Raw genomic sequence first — 17,086 nt, 5'->3', positions numbered from 1 at the left:
TTGGGTATTTCACCAAGAAATTAGGGTGTTTTCATCCCCTCTCTTTCAAGTGCATAATAAACATAAGGATGGTGTCTATCCAACAGTAGTATAGTCATACTTAGTGAAAAAATAAACACTGGACGTGTACAACTTGCATTTAATGCAGCGTTCCACAACAACTGCAGCGTTCACAGTTGGTCATGGCTACTTTTACTTATGTTGGGTACGGGCTCTGATTACTTCATCACTGCTGGTTTAGTTCTGTAAGAGAGAAGGAAACAATAAAGTCAATGGGGAATTATTTTGGGAAACATTAACGAAGGCAAAAGCTAGCCTCTGAAGTCACTTACGCAAGATACATTTATTTATAATTAACTATTTACCTGGAATTGGTAAAAAAAATAATATATATATGAATAAATACAATTTAACTGTTTAAAGTTGCCCCACATCTCAGACGATCTATGCAGTGGGATAAATCCTTAAAACTGTACTGTTTTACCATTACACATGTGTGTGTGGACTGGTGTGTGTGTGTGTGTGTGTGTGTGTGTGTGTGTGTGTGTGTGTTTAAAAATAAAATCACAAATACACACACTGCACCTTGTCGGCACTGCGGGACAAATTCATAATGTGTCACACTGCAAACACAGGTGCACATTTTATTTGTGTCCTGCAGGGAGCCTGAGTGTGCATATATTCTCTGATGAAAAAAAATAAATAGAGGCAGGATGTTAAGGGGCCTATAGACTGCAGCTGGTGATGGTGTAATTAAAACAGAAGGTTCATAAGGCTCGCCCATCTGTGCGTATGAGGAAAAACTCACCATGATACATTCCTTTAGGTAGTAGGCTTACCTTGCTTTACTTTTTGCTTTACTTTTTTCTGATACAACAAACTGATACAGTTTGATACATTCACTAAAACAGCTGGGTGAATTATTGTAACAAAAGCCAAAGAGAAGTTAAACACATGCACAGAAGGTTATCAAATGTAAGGCAGTAGTTGAACGAACAGAAATACTTACTTTTAAAGAGGAAAGACACATAATAGATGAAGAATTTGAGTAAGGATCATAATGTAGACACAATTATGTTCAGGGATTGAGTTTTGATTTAAAAACTAAAACTATGAACTATTTTTTGTGTCATCATCACTACTAGTTAGTTTGTGAAAATGTCTTCAAGTGAGGTTAATTCATCAGCAACTCTGGAAAATCTGAGCTCACTTGGTTTCGCCAGTTATGTTAATTGGGTCATTAGAACCTCATGAAATGAGAACAAAAATTGAAAACCAAATAAAACTTTATTGCCCAGGCTTCAAACTCTTCACACATTCTTTGTTACGAAGGACATTTTGTGCAATGTCACAAATTCACAATTTTTTTTTTTAAATAGGATTAATATTCAGAGTGGTATTATTGCTATTTTATAGGGATGTCTGCTGCAGTCTTGGAGGAAACGTGGTCAAGTCAAGCCAATTGCATTTATTAAATAGCGTTGTCTCGGAGGCCTTTACAATCTGCACAACATACAACACCCGATATTCCTAAACTGATCATTTAAAAAAAAATGTGTACAGTAAGGTATTAAAATTTGCATGAAAGTATATGCAGTTGAAAAATTTAGTTGGCTTTTACTTTAAAGCAGCTGCAGTAATGAGTTAGCTACTGTGTGTTCAGTAACTGACAACAGTTTGGCTGGAAGGAAAGAAAAGTAAGGAATTAATAGTTTGTTTAAGAAACTGAACCATTGGTAGAGAAGAACAGTGGGTGAGAAAATGAGAATTGCCCAGAATTATATGACACTTTAATATACATTTTTGCAGTGAGGACTTCTGACCAGGGATGAACGATATTGTCCGAATGTCATCAGTGTTAACCGATAAAGGCTCTGAAATAAAGATCAAAATGAACATTTCTGCATATGACAGGCAAATAAAATGATGCTTTGATCATGCTTAAATGCTTGACACCATGTCTGCAGTGTGAAGGTTTTTAAACGTGTCTGAGACTCGTAGCAAAGTTGCTGTTTACAATAATTATATCTGGGAGAGCAGAGCCTGTTTAAGCGGGAGGAATCTTATAGTTTTGTTTGAAAGACAAAAAGTTACATACAAATAAATATTGCATGGTTTACCGAAGGAAACAAACTAAGTTAATGAAGTTTTCGTATTGTTTCCAGTAAGTGGGCACATTTTGAAAAGCGTTGCATTTCATGTCTACATCTGCCAGTGTTTCATCACGATAACAGTAGCAATGAGAAACATATTCGTTTCACTGCAGGAGACTTGCTGTTCTCTGCAATTAGGTGGAAAAAACACCTTCGCCTGTATCAGCCAAGAGAGTTGGAACATATTATCATATCAGATATCAGAAAAATATCCAATATGATACATACCGACTTCATACAGCGTTTGCATTAAAAAAAAAAAAAAAAAGGCAGCCTACATATTGTAGATCCTTTTCAATACAAAACATGACACACCTGTGAGAGTGCTGTAGTGCACAGCATGGGATACATGCGATGAAGTAAAAATTAATTCCTAAAAGGCCAGCAGAACTAATGGACTGTCACTATGGAGAGGTACAGTAAATAAATGAACAACTTTGGCGAGTATTGTATATCCACACATATGTCAGGAGTTTAGCTTTATCCTCAACACAATTAGAGGACTAGTGAAAATCTGCTTAGACAATGAGCTCACTCAAAGAACATCTGCAGATGACCAAATTACCAGCCTTGAGGTCAGCCTCCAAGATAATGAGCTGTAGCATTACTGCGTCGCCCAGTGAGAATGCTCAGCCCAGACTCATGCAGTGGAGGATGACTGGGACTCCACTGCTCCACCCTTTTTTCCACCAGCGCAGTCTCTCTAGGGGAAGGGGAATGATTTTCTTGAACTCATCAAAGACAATTCCTGCTGCACATCTCGTGTGTGAGAAGGCCTATGACTGTGGTCTGAAGAGAAAGTGAGTCACAGTGGAGCACTGTTGCCTATTCACTGATGCTAGTCGTCATGGAAACTGCATGAGCTGGTGAAAAGTGTTAAACGACGGCAGAGGCTGACGGTGGCAAAATTAATTGTTAAGAGCAAAAGCATCAGCACAATTCAGACCTCATTTTACAAAAAAAAAAAAAAAAAACACTTTTCAAAAATATCCTACTTCCTTATTTAGTCAAACAGGGTAGTGTTTCTTGGCATCTCTGACCCATCTAAAAACGGCCATGCTGTTGCTCTTTTAATGACACAGCGACTTCAGCCTATTGTTCAGGCACCGTTTGAGTTCAAACATGTTTATTAGCTGCTGTTATTGCTGAGGAAAGTGAAAGGAGCTGCAGTAATAGCACAAGCAAAAAGTGGAAGAAATCAGGGGTTAAAAACGACCTCCCATGGACCTAATAGTTATTTCATACAGCCAGTCTGAGAGTGTGAAAGAAAATATGGCGGATATAAAGATAAGGTCTCAGAAGATAAAATGCCTCTGCCTATCTTTGGCAAGTACTCTCTTTCTGTTTTGTGCTGTGGCTGCATCTGGTTGTGGTACAATTCTCATAATCTCTGAGACAATACAGAGAATAACTAACACAGTTTTGGCTCTTTACCCCCCTCCTCTTATTCCTGGTTTCTCTTCCTGTTATTCTGTCTCTCCTGTGAGCCTTTTCCTGTGACCTGATGGTCAGAGATAAAGTACAGAAATATAAAAAGGTTAGGTCGGAACGTTCTGTTTTTCCTTCTGTCCATAATTTTTTTTTTATTCACTAAAAACAAACCTGATATTACTCACATACTTAGATAATTAGACACAGCAGGACTCTGTCACAAGCAGTTTATCTTATTTCTATCAAAATAAAAGCAAGTCCTCAAACAGAAGCTGACCATGTGATACTGACATTTGTATTGTAGTTTTCACAGATCAAATTCCTATATGCTCCTTCACACACTGACACCAGCCAACACTTTAGACCTCACCTACACAGCTACCAAACATCCTGGATTAACCAGAGACGTGGGCACTGCAAGGCATAAAAGACAAATGCTTGTACATATCAAATAACTGCTTACTCACCTAAGCTTTAAAGACAGACCCTAGTGGGTGGACACAGATACATTTCAGTGCCGCTGGCGCGTGTGCTCTGCCAGGGCAGAGCTAATGGCTGAGTCATGTTGGCCTGATGTTGAGACACAGAGCTGATGAATAGGAACTGCTGGCGATGAGGCACAGAACAGCGTGGCATCCTCCGACCACACAAGGCTCTTCGGTTGCCTTCCCACAGACCATCTCATGGCAACCGGGTTCACAGAGCACAGCGGCGCATCCGGGGGTCAAACGGCATACCATGTACGGTGCACAGAGGAGGATCGCCAGCTAAAAGCAGGACCAGAGGTGCACAGAAAAAACTGACAAGGCAGATGATGAGTGCGTCACTCGGCTGGGACACCGGGTTGTGGTCGTGGGTACAGTGCTGAAAGTTGTGATACGGGAGAAAAAGGAGACTGTGAAGGGTGACTGGAATCTGAAGTGGAGTTTGGGCTCGTGTGTCTCAGATCTGAGAGAGACGGGTGCTGAATCTCACTTGTTAACGAGACTAAAAACCCACTGCCTCTTGAATCTTTTTTTTTTTTTCATTCAAAACAGGAAAATATAGATAAAATGTCTGTAGAGATATTTACATTGACATTATTACAGTTAATATAAACTGATTTCCCTCTTTTCACTTTGTTCAACGTCTTCAGTCTGTCCCCAGTAGTGGTGAACGCCCAAGCGTTACTCATCGACAAGGAAGTTGATGAGGGCAGTCCTCGGGGACAGGATGGCTCGCTTGATGTTGCGTTCGCTCAGAAACTTATGTCCGACGGGGCTCTCCAAGACCAGCTGCTGCACCTGACTGGCGTCTTTGGACATCTGCAGAGGCACCGTCACTGTGCCACAGGCCTTGTTGTTTATCTTAGGGTAAAGAAATAGAAGGAAAGAGATGAGAGAAGTTACTAATCTGCTCTCCATTCAGATAGTTTCCATCTGACAGAGCTTCTGCCATGTGAAGCCGTACCTAAACCCCTTCCTGGCACTAAAGTCTCAAAATAACAGACTCCACCTCTCCTTCTTCATTCCCAGTGCATTTAAAACACATAGTTAGTGGTAGGTATGGGAAGGGCAGTCCGTCTTGTATGTTTAGAAGCAAGTGTATGTGTGCACACGGTGAATGTGATCCTGTCTTTGGAAGTGGTTGCAAATGAATGGTGTGGTGTGTGTGTGTATGCGTGTGTGCACGCGTGTGTGTGTGTGTGTGTGTGTGTGTGTGTGTGTGTGTGTGTGTGTGTGTGTGTGTGCGTGTGTGTGTGTATGTATTTGAGGGCACTCAGCCTTGGTCTCCATTCTGGGACAATCCCAAGGACATGATTAGAGGACAGAGGGAGCGAGGCAGCCCACAACAGAGAGCTCAGTTTGAAGGAAAACCAACATCATCATCATTGAGCTCTGGGAGCTGAAATATACTCTACTGTATACACGCTGTGTGTGTGAGTCTGCATGTGTTATTGGAAAGTTTAAAAAAAAAAGTAAACAAAAATGCGGAGATGTGTAAAGGAAGTACTATTTTCAGTCGCAGCAAACTCAAATATGGAGAGTTTTACACAAGCAGTCATGTTTCCATTCAGAGAATATTATATTTACTGACATTCATTTCCTGGAGACTTACCCGAACCATAACTACTAGTTACATAATCTTAACCGTCATGTTAACCAAAATCTTCACGATAAAAATGTAATGACTCCCCAGGATGTGACAGTGTAATCAGATTTATGGCCCCCTAACAGGAGTAATTTTATTTTTTTGTCTTGTTTTTCTTGTTTCTTTATCAGAATAAAGTCCAGTGAAAGATAGGTGATGTTATTCAGCTGACTGTTTGCTGTCATTACACTTTGACACATTGGGTGGGGGTACGGGGGGGTGGGGGTGGAGGTGGAGGTAGAGGACTCTCAGTGGATATGACCCTCAACAGAGAAAACCGTCGGAAAGCAGTTTGAGCTTTCATCTATTAGCTGCGCCGATGCTCAGGGCAACGTGAAGACTGACATGTGTGAGTGTGTGTGTGTGTGTGTGTGTGTGTGTGTGTGTGTGTGTGTGTGTGTGTGTGTGTGTGTGTGTGTGTGTGTGTTCATGGGCCTCATTCAAGTAGATTTTCTGAACTACTCCAGCACAGCTATATATTCCCTCTGATTGTCTGTACGCCTTTGAAATGCATACATACAGACACAAACACGTTGATTCCTGACGATGTCATTTGCTGCCAAACTGGTGGATTCACTGTTTGTGAGCTGACAGGCCGTTTAAAAAGAAAAAAGAAAAAGCCCACGAGTCAGGAATAACACAGGAGCTCTGTTCTTGACTTTTAATTATTGACCAACTTGTCTATTTAGCTTAAAGCACATCACTTGACATGCCGACACATAAACACACAGGTACGCGCACACGTGTGCACACACACAAGCTAATCATAGGCTCTTTTGAAAATTACAGACTTTGACTGTCATCATGGATTTAAGAGTTTAAGAGTGAAGAGTTTGAATGAAAATGTTCGAGAATGCAAGAGAAAATTATTAGTTACAACTATTCGTAAAGTGATGTAAAAATAATGACCACAGTGATGGTGCCGAGGGGAAACTTTTTTTTTTTAATCTTCAAAGCTAAATATTAAGAAAAATAAGAGCTTCATTTTAGCCTGACTGGTTTGTTGAGACTTTTTTGTTCACCAAGCGTGAGGCAGAACTTTGATGAAGCTCCAGCTGCCATGTACTGACTGAGTGCATCGTTGTTCAAGTCTGACAGTGTGGGATCCTACCAGTACAGACAGCTCCACAAAGTCAGGGACCTCCAGATACTCGGGGTTCAAAGTGGGCCAGGTCTGCTGCAGGACATCTCCTCCCCGCTGGAGCAGAGGGCTGAGGGGATTTTTCACCTGGCAAAGACCTGGGAGAGAACCAAGAGGGAGAAACAGAAGGGCATGGGTGACCATACCGGCTGAGAAAACATATGCAGAGGAGAAAAATGTTGTATACCGTGTGTTTTGAAAAAAATAAATAAATAAAGCTGTGGATGACTTAAAATGTTACTTTTATTTGTTATATTTTATGTTAACAAAAAAAAAAAATCTCGATGAAGGGTCAAACAACAATCCAGCTACCCCTGTCCCTCCTGTCCTGACTCTCAGTTAAACAGGCGAGTGCACATCCTACTGAGCCACAAGGGAAGGATGTGAACTTCCTCTATCCTGCACTGTGTGTAAGGTTACAAAGAATGAGTGAAAAGTACAGCGTGACTCAGGTCATATGTTCCTCACTTGTGTATTTTAAAAACTACACGCATGAGCACTGACAAAATGCACACAGCTACTCATTACACAACACACACACACACACACACACACACACACACACACACACGTACTTCCTTCTTACTCCCAGCCATCATCCGTTAGGCCTTCCTGACTCTGGCTGTCAGCTGAACGCTATGTTTTCCCGGGAACCTCTCTCCTTTCGGCTGTGTGCACAAAGCTTGTGTACGTGTGTCAACGACAATAAAGGGATGTTCTTCAGGCCAGCGCAGGGGCAAGCGTCCACACAGGGCATAAAAAGTGACGCTAGATCTTCCTTACTATTGTTTGTTTGCTGCAAAAGGTCTTACAGCACTGCTTTCAGTTATGTTTGATGGACCGTTAGGGTAATAAATAAGTTAATAAAGTAACTACCTCCCTACCTACCTAATTTGGGTAAAATGTACTGTAGATTTGTTTACATGGGTTAACAGGAAAATAATTAAAAGGTTTTGTCATATTGATTAATTGGCTGTTAGATCAGTTCTGGGCGTTCATTGGTATAAGCTGCAGTTTGAACATTATGTTTATCTGAGGCATTTATCTTACAGTCATCAAAAATAACCTCGTTTTACCACAAACTTCACCTACTTTTGTTACTGTGTCAGTCGAAAATTTCATTCACAATGAAGTGATCCTAAAATACAGATATAAAATGTACAAAATGAAAGTATTTAAAATGATTAAGAGACGTGGACATTTAATGTCAGATGGGCCATCTTTATTCTCTGCTCTTCACCATATGAAAGGAGACAGTTAACGTTCCTTCCTGCCAACCATTTTACACTTTATGCGTGCATGTGCATGAGGGTGTAATTTATTATGTGTGAATACGATGAGTGTCACCAACCTGCCCACAGTTCAGAAGCCAAGTGAGGGGCCATGGGTGCTGTCATCATAACCAGGGCAGCCAAAGCTTCCTCAAACTCCGCACTGTGCTGCAACACCCTGACCGTTGCACTCTGAACACACACACGGAGTGGTAAAAGTGTCATTTCCAAACTGCATTATATTATACACATATATATTATAATATTTGCGTTGTAGGTATCAGAGGGTGCACTCACACTCAGTGTGTTGGTGAGTCCCATTAGGCGAGAGATAGCTGCGTTGAAAAGGAAATCTTCTGTGAAGTGGTTTGTCACCTGAAAATACCAACAAACATGGATTTCATGTTTCGCGGTTGGTATCTCTCCTTCAACCAGTCAAGTTGTATTTTACATCTGTGTTTGTCCCGAGTCATATAATATATATAGTGAAGACTTATAAAGCTGATTCTGACTTAACACAAAAGTTGTAGCCATGACAGTAACAAAGAAGATTCAAATATGAATGTTGCATCAAAAAAGCTACAAATTATAAAACAATGCTTCGCACACATTTCACACTAATCCGACAGCACAAAAGATCTATACAATCATCACAGTTTCAAGGTAAACATCCCAAATTTGTGCCACTAATTAAGTATCTCACCCAATTTTGCAGAACATTATGATATCGCAGTGAAGTTGACCTTTGACCTTTTGGAAATAAAATGGTATCACTTGATCATTTTATCCTGTTTAGACATTAGTAAAAAAAACATGTTGCCATAATTAGCGCATTCATTCTTCAGTTACGGCCACAAATGTGTTTCGTGAGGTCACACTGACCTTCGAGCACCGAAATCTCATCATCTTCAGGACCAAGTGGATATTTTTTTCTAAATTTGAGGAAATTCTGTGAAGGCGTTCTTGAGGTATTGCGCTCACGATAATGGGACATACAGAAAAAGACAACAACCTGTCTCCAGAGCAGGGGCATTTACGGGTGATACAGTCTGAGGCTTTATGTTCTGTTTTTGGCGACTAGACATATGGAAGCTAGACATATGGATTGATTGTGTCATGGAATATTTTGAGTCTGCTTCTGAAGAACCATTGGAAAACAATGACAGGCTCAGAAGAGGAGCCTCCTCCCTTGTTTCATTGTGTGTACCAGCTGAAGGCACACAGCGTGTCAGCATTCCCCTGCTTAGCCTTCTGGGAAGAAGAACCCATTTGGGACGGGCCTTAGGGAGGACGAGGTTGATCAACGGGGCTTTTCTAAGGGACAGATCAAAGTACAGGCTGGGCTTTGAGAGCTTATAGCAAACAGCCTGAGGTCCTCTAAAAGCACTGGCCCTGAGGGGAGGAGAGAGAATCAAACCTGGCAGCCAAAGGAGGCTATTTATAAAGTGTGAAAAGAGACCGAGTGGATTTAAAATCAATTTCCATCCCCTTCTGCTATTACTCTTTAGTCTAAGCTGTTTCAGGTTGCAACGGATGTTCAGCATTGAAACAAAAAGCTGGGAGTCGTGACTGTGTAATGAGTGATGCATTACTAGCATGATATAATACAATACCTTGTAACTGGGAAAAGACAACTTACTATGCCCTCAAACTATACAATGTGTTGGAGTGACATAAATTAATACCAGACATTAAAGAAATTAACAGCAGATAACTGGAACTAGTAGAGAGATTAAACTAAAAATAGACCAAGATGACAGATGCAATTTGTTATTCAAGGTAGATGAACAATAACCTTTTGTGAAAATCTGGGATTTTGAATTTGGACCCATCACTGACCCCTGCTGGTAAGAACTGTCGTAATATGTTACTGTTAAAAAACATCTCCGTGAGACACTTTCAGCCCAAATCACAGCAGGTCTAAGCTACCTCTTGAATGGCGTAGTTCTTGTTCTCCCAGATCTTCTTGGCCTCAGCCAGCTCCTTCTTTTTCAGCAGGGAAGGATTGGGAATGTCTCCAAGTTGCCGCGCTTCTCTCAGCTTGGTCACCAGCTGCCACAGGCGAGACTGCCATCGAAGAACCCCAGGAAGAGCGTCGGCTGGAGTGGGTCACCACACAGACACAGAAGAATCGAATATTTTGAAAAACTGCTGGAAAAACTGAAAAACTCTAAATGTATTCATTTGAAAACAAGTGGTGCATGTCTCTTTGTGGAAACAATTTTGCTCTCACAAAACCACCGTCCTTTAACGTCATTCTCATTCATTATTTCTACCATTATGTGTAATTTTGCAGTAACATCTCACTCTTGACATTCCAGAGGATGTCTTGTTCAGGCGGTGCGGCGTAAAGGATGTAGAGTCTGGCTGTGTCCACGCCGTACTGCTGCACCACCTCTTGGGGGTCCAGTCCGTTGTGTTTAGACTTGCTCATCTTCTCCCACGTCACCTCAACACGACCACCGCTCAGCGCCAACGGCTCCTTATCTGGACGAAGCAGGTCAGAGGTCAGCGATAGCTGGATAAAGAGTCTATCGTGCTGAGATTAAATGACCAGTACCTCTTGTTTATCTTGTTACCAAGCAATAGAGAAAAGCAGAAATTCCTTCGGCGTGATGCCAGTTATAAGAAACCTCTCAGGTGAGAAACCTCTCAGGTGTCTTCAAAGGATTTAAAGGGATTTGACTTTTGTTATAAGTAGATGGTTAACTTGTCGTTCTTTTTGGAAAAGCAGTAAAGCACAAAATAAGGAGCAATTTTTCTTAATAGCGCAAAGAAGTGGGGTGGGATAGTGGAGTCAAAACTTACTATAATTCAAAAAAGCATAAACTGATGTCATGAGTCCATATTTGGTTTGTCTCTGTCTGTCACTAGCTGTTTCTTTCTGAAGGGTTACAAGGAGGGAAGCCCTCGCCTCGCTCATCTATTCCAAATGTTTCACATCAACAAACACCCTCCACATTGAGGTAGTGTATACCTGTGAAGTCTATTTCCTCTCTCTTCAGGTACCGGCCGCTGTCTACCAGTTTGAAAGTCTGGCCCTTGATCAGGCCCTGGACCAGGAGCTTCCTAAAAGGCTCTCTGGAAGACAGAAGGATGGTTCATGACAAAAACACACAAAATGTACACATGCACCAACAGCAGATAAACCACAGCGTACTCCACCTGTGAACCACGAGGCCCTGATCCTTGCAGAAATGGGAGAGGAAGCGAGCATAGTACAGGTGCATGACAGCGTGTTCCTTCCCGCCGATGTACACGTCCACAGGCAGCCAGTGATCTGCAAGGCGGCGCCCAAAAGGCCTGCAGAGGAAGAGCAAACGTAGTGAAAGGTAAAGCTCCAACTGTATTTGGGAGGGTAAACTGTTAATCTAATGTAATGTTGAGTTAAAAGGACACAATAAAAAAGAAAACTGCTCAGTAAAGTCATCATTTCTTTCTTTGTCCTTCAAGCTTTTCTGTTGATGAAGATCACACAGAAGTTCTGTTTCCTTTTTTTTATTATTATTTATTTACATCCACAGAGGCTATCACTGCTCATGCTAACTACTCAAATGTATCTTCATATCAAAGGCACAACTTCAAATTACAAAAGGATTTTTCTTTAAGGCAACACACAGACAAAATGTTTACAACAGCAAATGTAAGAGATGTTCCGGGCCAAAGGTTTTATTATTCTATTTTTGACCATATATTATCCATTCATTTGACTCTCCGATGTGATCTTGTCCTCTGGTCTTTTATTTGCCAGATTATGGAGTGTATGCTGAGGAGTCGAAAATTAAGTGACATTATTTTGAAAGATTTATCATTTTATGATTATTAATGTTGGATTAATCAGCAACTGAGAGTAGCAAAGCAGACTTCTGCTTGTGTATATTTACATAATATACTGTTAAAATTAATGTTATCAGATGGCGCTGGTTATGTACAAAGCACATGCACACACTTTTCCTCCAGGGGGCAGGCTGAATCTGACACTATTCAGGGTTGGCCAACAAAAGCATCCTGAAGCCTCCCCTGTTTAACACTCACAGAGAAAAAGTATCAAAGGTCTGTTTGAAATTTGGCTCGGAGGACTTCGTCTTTAGTCAGCTTCACGTTAACAACATGCTAAGTATCTGTTTCTTTTAGATCACGACCGCTGCATGTGGTTAGCCTGCCTGTCGCGATGCTCAGCAGTCACAATGCTTTTTAGGGCAGACTACTGTCTCTGTGTGTCACCTTTCACACCAGTCATTACTCTGCTTCACACCTCTCTGCCTCTCACCCTCCCTCTGTGGCTGATGTTGTCTCTGGATAATTGAGCCAGGAGGGGAGAAAAAAAAAAAAAAAAAGTTATGAACTCGCAACACTGAAAATAATTTAGCCTGTTTGCTGGCACCATTCCAGGGAACCCCAATACACAACAACACACACACTCTCATACAACACCCCTGCCCAGGTCTTTCCTCTTACTTGCTACTTTCAACATCTCTTGCCTCATATTTTCATCGTTTCCCCCTGTGCGCATGAGGCTCAGCGGGCCGACTGAAATGCACAAATAGTGTAATTGCTTTTTCTGTTGTGCCATAATCTGTCCAGCTAAGAAAAGTGAAGGAGGGAGCAGGAGCCCCCCCCCCTTTTAAAGCTGCTTTACTGCTAGGTCAGGGCACTGGGAAATTAATCTCTTTTGTTAAGCTCAGGGTATCACCACCATCCCAGCAGGTGACAGCCATGGCTCCATAATCTCTATTGGCAGAGAGTGCAACTTTCAGGGAAGTGTGTGTGTGTGTGTGTGTGTGTGTGTGTGTGTGTGTGTGTGTGTGTGTGTGTGTGTGTGTGTGTGTGTGTGTGTGTGTGTGTGTAAAGGGTGTGCGTATACAGGCATTATACGCATGTTTGAAGTGGAAAAGAGAGAGTGGGTGATCTTACAGTGAGCATAATTATGCGTTTAAGTGCTTTCATAAAATCCTTATATAGAAGAGTTGGAGTGGAAGTGGCCAGAGAAAAATCAAGTTTGTATTTACATAGCAGAGATTACATAGAGAATAATGCATTTATTGTATATGTAAACAGACAGATGTTTATCCGCCCACTGCAAGAGCAATTTGTTCACCTTTTTCTCTTCTGGTTTTCATTTCATTTACATTTGAACAAATAGGGTGAGAATAAGATCTGTGCCATTTGTGCTCAAATCTGTCTCAACATGAGTAAAAAAAAAAGATGCAAATATAAATAACTATGTTTTAATTGGCCAGATTCACAGAGTCAATAATAGAAAGTGAAGTCTAATGAGGAGGCTGTTTGTACCTGTCTTGGTTATGAGGGTCCGTGTATCTAAAGTAATACCAAGCTGAGTCCACAAATGTGTCCATGGTGTCAGTCTCCCTCCTCGCTGGGCCTTTACATCTGAGGAAAGAGAGAAACAAAGAGAGAGTTGGCAGAGGCTGAACCAAAATTAATATCGAGCTGACAAATTAGAACGCGAGCAAATGAACGACCCCTGTTTGTATGCTCAGAGAAATGGCTCATTATGTGATTTGTTTGTTTGTGTGTGTGTGTGTGTGTGTGTGTGTGTGTGTGTGTGTGTGTGTGTGTGTGTGTGTGTGTCAGTGAGTGTAAAGCCGGCTCCATCTGGCTGAAGGGGTCATGTCCCTGCAGAGGAGCACAGCTGAAGCCAGGCTGGCAGCAGAGCTGTGTTCCTGTGCCCTGACTAACAGGCTGTGCTAACAGGGAACGAACTGGCAGGCCGCACACATGATCATGTGTTTGTGTTGGAAATGCCACCTCGTGCCCCCTTCTCTCCAAGCCAAACAGCGGCTTGGGTACGTGATGCGAATCTGCCAGCGACACTTTCACAGCACAGGAGAGGACATCTGTAAAAGACCTGGGGAGAGTGGAGCTTTTGGAGTGTTTTTGTTTCAAATTTAAAGCACTTAAATGGAAGAGTGACAGCATTCGTCTTTTGCTTTATAATGAGTCTCTGCAGATTTAAATCAGTGTCCCAGAAATAGAAACACAGAAACAGCTCTAAGCTTTGCTACGGTGTGTGCAACAGAGCTGGTATGGTTTCCTGGACCTTATGGGATGTCCCTGTTTGTCTTTCTGTCTGTCCCTTCAGTCGCACAAACAATCATCTCACAATCAATTTTTCAGTCACACACTCACTAACTGACACACAAAACATCTCGACCACCTACCATACCGGTCTATAATAAGGCTGTGATGATGAGGTAAGAGCTCGAGGTTGCCTAGCAACAAGGCTAAGGTGTAGCAAGGTTAATATTTGAAAGCCAGGTGTGATTTCATATGATGAAAATCCAGCAGTATAACGAAGCCCCCGTCCATCATAAAAGATCTAAAAATGGGAAACCTCTCAAAACGGAGAAAGACAAATTAGCACAAAAAACCTGCTTGAGCAAGTAGGATTTCTCACCTCCTCTCTTGCTTCAGACTGACCAATCAGAGACCAGATTGTGGTTATTTGACAGAGCTAGTACCAGCTACAGTCAGACTACTGAGGATCAGATTAGACGACGCACCAGCTACGCTCTCTGGGGATGGTCCTCCTCTACGCCGTGAAAGGAGCCTAACAACAAAACTAGGAAACTAAATCTGAAGCAACCTGCTTGCATGAGTGTGTAAAGTATGAAAAGTGTGTTTGTAGGATAAGCCAGAAAGAGCCAAAAGGCTCTCCAACAGATGCAGCAAGGGAGGCAGCTGCCCACTCCATGAAGGCTTTCTTCCCAGGGAAAACAGCCCTCCATCTGCTGTGTGTGTGTGTGTGTGTGTGTGTGTGTGTGTGTGTGTGTGTGTGTGAGACTCCTGAACGTGTGTGTGCTGCGATAACTAGGTGGTCTCTCCCTCTCTCTGTCTTTACCTTTGAATTCAGAGAACAACACACACTTGCGTGCACACCTTTCTAATCAGGCCAAGCCAAGGCAGGGTTCAGTTGGCAGGCTAATTTACAGTGCTGCAGAGGGTTGAAGACAAGAAGAGCACACAGGAAATGACTTCCTCAAGGACAGATAAAACTCCATTTCTGCCGCCCATCTCATCACCCTGCTCTTCTGTGCTCCACTCAAACTTTAATTGGACATGGTCGACGAGTGAAGGGAACAAATTTCGACAGACACTTAACAACGAAGGGGAGATGGGAAGAGAGGAGATAACGGCATCTTTGCGATTATACCCATCAATCATCGCTGATGGGAGGCATTATAGTAGCTTCGTGGAAGTGAGCGAACACAATCTGATGACTTGTGCCATCTGCGACTGAGTGGGCCTTTGTTTTAATCAACACGGTGCCATGGTGGTGATTAGTCTTATTCAGAGAGGAATTCCCATGTCAGCGAGGGACTCTGGAGACGCCAGTCAAGTCGTCATTCTGCATTCAACACCTTCACTGAGATGAGCTGCTGAGTGACATGTGTGCGATTATGTCCTGTGCACAAAAGGTAAACGTGTGCGCGCATGCATGTACAGTGTTTGTGTGTCCCTCGAGGCACAGCTGGTTTACATAACTTCCATCATCATCTCATGCTGTTCCTGTCACTGATGCCACTCATTACATTACCCCATCTGAACAAAAGTATTAATCACGCAATTTACAGAGCCGCTCTCAATGCTCTGTGTTCCTGTAAAGCCGTCAGACCCCACATCAGGCCTGACAGCAGGCTCAATTTGTCGGTGCTGGTCTCCTGAGGCAACACAGGAAGTACAGAGGAGAGGCGGTCACTGGAGAGGGGTTGCATGTAATTCAATTCTCACTCTACAAACACCATAACAGGCAGGATCAGTTCCCTGATCGCTGATGTCGTTGCCAAAAACAAATAACGCTGCATCTCATTTACAATATCACACAGCTGAAAGGGGTTACTGATGTGTTAACGCTACCAGAGATGGCGGTGAGTCAGTGACTTACTCAGGGGCACTACAGAAGGGTGGTTTGGTTGCTGTGCAAATGTTGTATAAGATCTAAAACTAAACCGAAACTTCATGGGAATGAGTGAGAGAAATTATTGAGGGGTTCTCACACTCAATTGAATAAGAATTTTGAATTACTTTTAGCGTCTGGTTTGTTGAAATTTAAATAATCAAAACTGGACAACACAGAGCTCACGATCTTAAATTCAAAATGATTTGTTTAAGTGAGAGGTACACAATCTCTTTGACTTATGTCCTTTTAAAATGAATCAATGTCTTCTTGTATAACAGGTTCCATACAATATGCCAACGTGGCAACCAATCCATGATGTCACCCATTGGTTTGTGAACTGCTGTTTTGAAGCCTCGAGTTCAGCATTTCGGCCGTTCCCATCTTGTTTATTTTAAGCCAGAAGTGTCCATATTTGGACAAGCTGGGGAGGAGCGAGGGGTGGATAAGACTGCCAACCCAAGGACACAAAATCTGCCCACCCATACCGGTAACCTGACAGCACCCCAGGCATATCAATCAAACCAGGCAACACCATCAAACAAACCTCTGTTATCTATCTAATCAATGATGTAATTATTTTCAGAAGGACCACCAGAACACTGATCAGAAGGAGGGAATATTGTTAATGACAGCATAATGATTTGTGGAAAATATTTATTGACTTCTCAGTCTTCTCACCTGGGACATTTGCAGTTGACCCAATCATGTGCAGCTTCCAGTGGCGACGCCCCTTTTCCTGTGAAAGATGGCAGCTTTGGCAGACTAACAGGTAACTCCTCCTCAGGGACCGCCACTGGACCACAAGACCCACAGTGCACCACAGGGATGGGTGTGCCCCAGTACCGTTGTCTGGATATTAACCAGTCCCTGAGCTTAGAGCTGGTGAGGTGGCCTCCAACCCTCTGCTCTCTGGCCTTCTGGGTAATGGAGTCAAAGGCCTGCTCTCTGGTGAGACCTGAGAACTACACAAAGAAGAGAATAAAAGAAAGAAACAAGAGGATTCAAATTTGGAGAAAAAAGGAAGAATTACGCAGCAAAA

General features: G+C 42.3%; 1 protein-coding gene across 1 annotated transcript in view; it reads right to left on the bottom strand.

Annotated features, from left to right (window-relative positions):
* Window positions 1–1,268: 1,268 nt before the first annotated feature.
* The window catches only part of lars2 (leucyl-tRNA synthetase 2, mitochondrial), a 35,350-nt gene continuing 19,532 nt past the window's right edge, over window positions 1,269–17,086 (bottom strand). The window contains exons 12-21 of the mRNA XM_069143150.1: window positions 16,726–17,009; window positions 13,419–13,517; window positions 11,292–11,429; window positions 11,104–11,207; window positions 10,434–10,613; window positions 10,056–10,225; window positions 8,424–8,501; window positions 8,207–8,318; window positions 6,826–6,953; window positions 1,269–4,930 (exon numbers count right to left, since the gene is read on the bottom strand). Coding sequence (XP_068999251.1) covers window positions 4,751–4,930; window positions 6,826–6,953; window positions 8,207–8,318; window positions 8,424–8,501; window positions 10,056–10,225; window positions 10,434–10,613; window positions 11,104–11,207; window positions 11,292–11,429; window positions 13,419–13,517; window positions 16,726–17,009 — 1,473 coding nt within the window. The 3' untranslated portion in view covers window positions 1,269–4,750. The remainder of the gene's footprint in view (window positions 4,931–6,825; window positions 6,954–8,206; window positions 8,319–8,423; window positions 8,502–10,055; window positions 10,226–10,433; window positions 10,614–11,103; window positions 11,208–11,291; window positions 11,430–13,418; window positions 13,518–16,725; window positions 17,010–17,086) is intronic.

This window comes from Embiotoca jacksoni, unplaced genomic scaffold, assembly GCF_022577435.1.
Source record: "Embiotoca jacksoni isolate LCO1_2020_lvr unplaced genomic scaffold, fEmbJac1.0.p SCAF_11, whole genome shotgun sequence".
In the NCBI taxonomy this organism is placed as follows: domain Eukaryota; kingdom Metazoa; phylum Chordata; class Actinopteri; family Embiotocidae; genus Embiotoca; species Embiotoca jacksoni.
Note: the sequence above shows the minus strand (reverse complement) of the source record. Positions and strands in the feature narration are given on the sequence as shown.